Source organism: Centruroides sculpturatus, unplaced genomic scaffold (genome assembly GCF_000671375.1).
Source record: "Centruroides sculpturatus isolate CEXI.00-Female unplaced genomic scaffold, Cexi_2.0 scaffold677, whole genome shotgun sequence".
Lineage (NCBI taxonomy): Eukaryota > Metazoa > Arthropoda > Arachnida > Scorpiones > Buthidae > Centruroides > Centruroides sculpturatus.
Genome location: NW_019385011.1, coordinates 159,646 through 167,402, shown reverse-complemented (window position 1 = coordinate 167,402; position 7,757 = coordinate 159,646). Strand labels below are relative to the sequence as shown.

The 7,757-nt window shown below is 30.8% G+C and overlaps 2 protein-coding genes across 2 annotated transcripts in view; one reads left to right on the top strand and one right to left on the bottom strand.

The window, feature by feature from the left end:
- LOC111633380 (exodeoxyribonuclease-like) overlaps positions 1-3,584 on the top strand; it is a 19,615-nt gene extending 16,031 nt beyond the window's left edge. The window contains exon 8 of the transcript XR_002758048.1: positions 3,483-3,584. The gene's annotated coding sequence lies outside the window, so the exon portion shown is untranslated. The remainder of the gene's footprint in view (positions 1-3,482) is intronic.
- LOC111633379 lies at positions 3,428-6,857 on the bottom strand. Its single transcript, XM_023377933.1, has one exon. It carries the CDS (start codon positions 6,708-6,710, stop codon positions 4,347-4,349), a length of 2,364 nt encoding a protein of 787 aa, XP_023233701.1. The 5' UTR covers positions 6,711-6,857; the 3' UTR covers positions 3,428-4,346.
- Positions 6,858-7,757: the final 900 nt, after the last annotated feature.

The window sequence follows — 7,757 nt, the reverse complement described above, 5'->3', positions numbered from 1 at the left end:
ATACAGTATTTACTTTTAATATTACCGATATGTCATCGAAAAGAAAACATGTTGTATTATCATTAAAAGACAAATTAAAGTATTCGTTTCGATTATCCGGATTTTTCCTTATCCGGACTACCTTCATCCCCAATTAGTCCGGATAATCGAGGTTCTACTGTATTTAAAAAAAATTTTTATGATGAAATATGAACTGTCTTAGCAAAGATGTTTCATTAGATCATTTATATTAAGAAAACCAATAGAATTATCCAAACTTATTTTTCTGAATTAATTACATTGATTAATTTGACATTCTAATACTTGAAAAATTTAATTCTTGTATATTTCTCTCTAAAAATAGCTATTTGAATAGCTAAAACCCAAGATTATAGTGAATAGTCAAGATTTTGGACTCAAATCATTAATTTCAGAATATATTGTAGTAATGTTCCCAATTAGTCATGTTAAGCGATTATTGATTTACCATAGGTTTTTATGGGAATTTGATTAATTCGTTCTGGAAACTCCAAAAAATAAAAAATATATACTTTCTTACTACGTTTATTTGTGTAATAATAAAAATACATATATACACAGTCTTGCATTTTTATTAGTCATGTTTTTTCTGTTTGTTGGGGTTAAAGAATCTATCCAATGTCAATTGCTTTTCTCTCTTCTTCAGGATTTTTCAGAAGTAATTAATAATAATGTAATTGCAGAGATCTGCAAGCCTATTAACCTCAACCTGGTTTGGATGCCATTCTAAGACTGTTATTCTGACATCCTCTCACTTCTTCAAAAGATCTTTAATACCAGATATCGGCATTAATCCTCTTTTTCAGAAAAATACCAAAAAACTCAGCAAGATATGTTTTCTTCATTCAAGAGTTCTTGGTGTCTTCCTGTCTTCAGATCCATTTCAGGTTCCATTATAAGCTCTTCAATGTTCTTTATTTCTCAGGTGTGATTATTGTTACTCCTTTAGTTGCTTGAGTCTTCTTGATTATACTGTATCTTTCTTAGATAAGAATGAACTGTGGCCTACTGTAGACCTGTTCAAGCCATACTGCCCAGCAACATCAGACATCTGCCCACTTTCTACCTTTGCTATTATACTCTCATCTTTTGAAAATAAAAACCGATGCAAAATTTAACGAGTGTCTGCCCGACAGTCTCGCAAACACTATAAAAGAATTGTTTCTTTTAATTTAATCACAAAAGACACAGTCTGTCCAAAAATTATTTTTTGAAACCACCATTTATTCTGATCATGTGTTCCAGAACACCTTCGACAACCCGACCTTTCTTTGTAGGCTACTAGGTCGTCAGGCTAAAACATTCTTTAAAAAAACACACAAAAATATCCAATTAAAACATTAAAAGTAAAAAATTGGAACTGGTGGCCTTACAGACGTCTTGAACTTGCATCCTTTCCAGTTAGGGAATTTTGGTCTTTATATTCACTTGATAAATGCGCTGTTAAATGTAGATTTTGGCCTTATCCCTCTGGTGACGAATTAAAAAAAAAAGTCTTGTTTGTAGAATTTCGCCGGATGAAAATTTATTTTAATCACAAAAGACAGTCTGTCCAAAAATTATTTTTTGAAACCACCATTTATTCTGATCATGTGTTCCAGAACACCTTCAACAACCCAACATTTCTGTCCAAAAATTATTTTTTGAAACCACCATTTATTCTGATCATGTGTTCCAGAACACCTTCAACAACCCTTTGTTCCAGAACACCTTCTACAAACAAGACTTTTTTTTTTTAATTCGTCACCAGAGGGATAAGGCCAAAATTTACATTTAACAGCGCATTTATCAAGTGAATATAAAGACCAAAATTCCCTAACTGGAAAGGATGCAAGTTCAAGACGTCTGTAAGGCTGCCAGTTCCAATTTTTTACTTTTAATGTTTTAATTGGATATTTTTGTGTTTTTTTAAAGAATGTTTTAGCCTGACGACCTAGTAGCCTACAAAGAAATGTTGGGTTGTTGAAGGTGTTCTGGAACACATGATCAGAATAAATGGTGGTTTCAAAAAATAATTTTTGGACAGAAATGTTGGGTTGTTGAAGGTGTTCTGGAACACATGATCAGAATAAATGGTGGTTTCAAAAAATAATTTTTGGACAGACTGTGTCTTTTGTGATTAAAATAAATTTTCATCCGGCGAAATTCTACAAACAAGAATTGTTTCTGTCAAAAATAAAAGGCTGGAATTACAAGGGAGAGTTTCAAAGTTTGGAAAAATACTATTCGATCAGTATATACCGGGTTGAGTGTCGATGTTGATGTCTTCCGTGCTCCAAAAAGTTTCAAATTGTTGTCTGAAGACAAGGGAAGACCAATTGGTATTCATTATTTTATGTCACTTCTTGTGTTTGTTATCCAAATGTGTTTGTTGTCTAAACATAAAAATCTTTCGCGAAATTTTCTTTATCCACTGTACTGTAATATCCAACGAAAACACTGTTTTGTAGATATATTTACACTGAAATAATTACATAATAAAAACGTGAACTTCAATTCACTCAAAACTTTGATCTTGTAACATAACACCTTCCTCCACTTGTCTTCAATTCTTTTCTTGCCATGTTAACAACTTATAAGTCATTAGAAATATTACTAAATCCAATTTGGAAAACTTAATTCAAAAATCTTAATTTTTTTTATATTTTTCTTACTATAAAGATTTTATTACAACTTTAGAGAGATTTTCCTATACATATATTTTATTACATTTGTAATACATTTTTGTGTGTACAGTAGTTTTTTAAGACAATAACTTAAAGAGAACTTTGAAAAATAATTACAAATAATACAAAAAATGATTTTTAATATTAAATTGTCAATTTTTTTCTGTGTTAACATATTAAGGTAATATAATATTCTAAATTTCTAAAAACATTTATATTACATTCATAATATTGATTGTAATATTTGGATATGATTGAATAAACATATATTTACATTATAAACATTAAAAACCAAAAGTTATCACATGAAATTATACACAAAAGTTTTAAATTTTAAGAATATGCTCTTTGATGATTAACTGCACTATGGATTGTCTTAACTAACATACACACAACTATAGAACCATATTATTGTACAGAAAAGCTAGCAAACTATATTTTTGACAAGAACACTTAGAGATAATTTTAATGTAAAATATGCTGGAACAGTCATTAGTTTAATTCTTTTTTAATATTAACTAGATGGATTGAAACATTTGAAAAGAAATTGTCATCATTAGGAACATAATGTCAATATAGACACTAATTATATATGATACATTAATTTGTTTTATGTTAAGCAAGATCACAGTAAATGTTCTTTTCATATCATATTGTCATTGCTCTAAATTAAGTAAAAATACTTTTGGTATGTATAAGATAAATATATATGTTACTAAGATAAGTTTTTCATAACTTGATTATTGTATCTTACCTTTTTTTTTTTTTATCTAATAAAAATATATAAAAAATATTTAGGAACAAGATTTTATACAAGACTTATAGTAATGAAGATGATCTTTTGTATTATGATATGCATGATGAAAGTTGACTGTAAGTAAGCGAGAAGAAAGTGGACGGAAATGTTTTATTTTGAAAATTTCCAAACATTAGTATCAATAGTTAACTATCAAGGATATAATTAAATTTTAAAAGAATCATAATGCATATAATGACTAGAATTTTTTTTCCACTTTAGGTAACTTGGTCCCTTATAAAATTTTATAAAAGCAACTTTTATGCATTTCATTTAAATTTTTCAGAATATATATTTCTGCTTAATATTTGTTTATGTTAATGATAGAAACATAGTCACATTCAACAAATATTTTGAAATTGATATTAAATACTAATAATTACATATCACAGAATGAATCATTTTACAACAAATATAAAATCAAACTGTTTTTTAAAATCTTTCTATCTTTGTTGAATTGTATCTACACAACTTTCTAATATTATACATCAGATAAGAATAACTCTCCACAGATAATAAAATGAGATTTAAATGAATTTCTAATATGATACTGAAATGAAGAAAACTGGAATAGAAATTCAGTTGTCATCAAAAATGATCCCAGAAATTTTATGTATATACTCTCAAATAATAGCTTTAAGACTAGAAAAAAATATTGAATCATTTAAGAAATACATATTCTGCAATTATGATGTAATTTTATGTTAAATAATAAGTCTGATAACATTAATCATATCATTGAAGCATTTTTACCAGTATGATAATGATACTTTAAAATCTCTCAATAACATTAATTAGAACAACTATGATGATGATGACAACATTAAAAATCAATATATTCTTTTAAAGAATATTACTTAGAGGACTTAAGTGGTATCCAAACAAATGGTCCGTAATTTTAATCTGTCTGCCAAAACACATGCTGCTTCATTAGAACCACCACAATAATGAGATGATGAGAATACAGTTAATAATTTTCCTTTGAGTTGTACTTGAAATCCAGCTTGTTGAACTTCATGTGCTCGTACAACATGAGAGAGACTATTTTTATCAAGAAATGTTTCCAATGCTTCTGCACTAAACATGTGAGCTGTACCTCTGTTCATATTTTCTATAAAGCCATCATTTTCTAACATTTCTTCTTTCTTTTTCTCTGAGATACAATCTACACGAATTGGATCACTCCACATTAATTCCCAAGCTAGAGGACTTTCTTTTTCTGGATTAGGAAGTGGAATTGGAATATCATTTATTGAAGAAATTAAACCATTTCCAAGCCAAGGAGGTTGAATTCCCCCATGTGCACAGAATACTTTTCCATCAACAACTGCAGCAATAGGCATAACATCAAAACATTCATTGACTGATTCCCAGATTTCCTTTCCTAGAACTTCTCCAAATTTCTTAATGCATTCTGAATAAAAACTGAACATTTTCTGTATACTGCGTATTTCATGGTTTCCTCTCAGCAGGAAAAATTTATCTGGTGCTAAAATCTTCTGCGCAAATAAATAAGCAATCACTTCAACACCATATTCACCCCTATCTATATAATCTCCTAGAAATAAAAAATTACTTGGTGTTAATAATGGACCCATTCTCCACAATGCTTTCTCAAAGCATATCAAATCATGAAAATTCCCATGGATATCTCCAAGAATGTATGTGGGAGAATTCAAACATAAAAGTCTTGGTTCTTTAGCCATTACTTGTTGAGCTTGTTGACATATGATTAAAAGACAATGAGCAAGAGCTTTGTGATCAACTTTACCCCAGTCTAATGCTTTTTTTTCAATTATTTTGGCACCATTTGTAGCACTTTCCCTCTTAACCGGTCGCTCAAAATATCTCAGACCAGTTAACATTTCATTGGCATGAGATTTTTGATTAAAAGAATCCACAGATGACAATCTTTCAAATCTAAGTTGTTCACTGATTCTTGCATCTTTTGACATTGCAGCAGTTCCTTCCAGTTCCCATAAGGAAGAGACATCGATAAGTGTGCCAGTGCGACGAACTTTTACAGAATGTGTTGCCAATTCGTAACAATCGTTTCCTTTAATGGCAGAATCACAATATTGTTCCAAATTGTCAAACTTGAAATAATCTGTTTTATTTGTTGGTTTTATGCTATCACTTAACTTTGGACGTTTGCATTTTGTACGTTCACCATCGAGGTGTCTCTTGTTTCTCACGGTAGGAATAATGGCTGTCGGAAAGCGAAAAAGTAACGAGGTTCCTCGAAACTTAAGCTGTCCGACTGCGGATAAAAAAACATTTAAAAGAAGCGTTTTACTTTTTTCAATCCCGAAAACTTTCATTCCATTTTCTGCACTTTCTTTTAAACTATCTTCATCCACCGGAAGTCCCTTTAATCGTTGAATATCGCTGACCATTTGGAAATATTCAGAGTAATCTAATTTATCATCTCTATCAGAGTCATAAAATCTAAAAATATAACGGCAACGGATTTCTGCAGGAGGACCGCCATGTTGAGTGGAAGGTTCCATGGCAGCCAATCCCATCAGGACATCGTTGAAGCAGAGAAGTCCTTTATTAGCAATATCGAAAGCACGAAAAATACTATCTAAAGAATCGTCTTCTTTCCAACCTAGAGATAACATAAATTCTTTAAACAAAATTTTGTTCATCGTATGTGACGGATAACAACATTGTAAAAAATCACTAAAGAGAAACTTTTGTTCCTGAATGCCAAAACCAGCAGATTCAAATAATTCGTGATGTGATTTTGACAAATGGGATTTTGATGGCAATTGTCCATTGATTCCAATTTCTTTAACAAGATTGTTTTTTAAAACAGTAGGATCTTTCTGAAGTAATTGCATTAGCTCAACCGGTTCATAACCCTTGAGTCCAGTCTCTTCTTTGGCTAAGAGTTCAATATCCTTCAAGGTAAACCAACGGATACTTTCGTCACAGATGTCCATTATATTTTCCAGTGTAGTATCTAACTCGATTATATAGATCACATTAATGTATGCTTTATCACTGGGGCGTAGTTGCATCCTGTTTATAGAAAATATACCTTGGACTGTAAAGCAAGTTCCCAAGAGTGTAGTAGCTAATTTTGTTGCTGCTATGTACCAGTTTTCTTGCGGCGTGATTTCTTTAAAGGGAAACCACCATCCCTTGTAATTTTTCGATTGCACTAGTACAAAATGATCGTCTTTCTTGATAATCAAGGTGACACAATCGCTGCCTTGATTCATGACCGACGAAGTAAAGCTTTATAAAGTTGTTCGAATTATAAAAATTACTGAGTGAATATCATTTAAATAAATCCAAATAGTTATGCACAATATAAGTATTACTTCAACTTCTTGCAACCGATTTTATAGGTATGATAGTGCTGCCATCTGGAATGATTTATATATAAAATATATTTCGAAAAAAATTGTAATTTTTACTTTTTAAAATAAATTTTAAAAACAAATATAATTTAAATAACTAAAATATTAATACTGATAAGATGATAATAGAGATTACACGAATTCCATAATTATTATTTTTATTACGTAATACTGAATTTCTTTAACTTTTTTGTCGCGAATCATAATGGCGAGAAGGCAGAAAAAGTCTAATCAGGATGTAATTTGAAGAAAAATGGGAGATTTTCCTTTACCTTTCATACCCCTGATCAGTAGAAAAAAATATCCAAACCGAGGATAACCCCTTTCTCCCTCTCATCAAATACGTGGGTGTTTAAAAATTTTACTGCTATGATTCTACGCAAATTACAGGAATATTTATAAATGTAACTGCGTAATCATCAATCGTGATGTCTAAATTGGACCAATTTTTTCCAATGTACTAAACGAGAATATGTATGATCATTTCGTTTTGCTAAAAAAGGCAAAACAATGATTATATAGCGCTCTTTTCGCTGATCCACTGCTGTCAGTATCGTTGAACAGCAATGTTTAGAAATGCTTAGGATCTCTCGTTTTTCATGAACTATAGAGGGCGCTGCATTTTTACAAAATGGCTACGTTATCTGTGTCGCTTGTAAATAGTAATGTAAAATTAATTGTATATCACTGTCCGATGTAATGATATATGCTGCTTGTAGCTGTTTATCGAGAAATTTTATAGAAGGAGAACAATTATTGCTAACAGGACACGTCATTATGTGGTATCGAAACAAATGAGCGAGATCGTTCTATACATATTTGTGCCCTTTGTGTTGTGGCCGCCAGCTCCAGAGATCCCGAACACTGTCTGGCAACACTTGCCAACAAGAGTGGCTGGCAACGTCG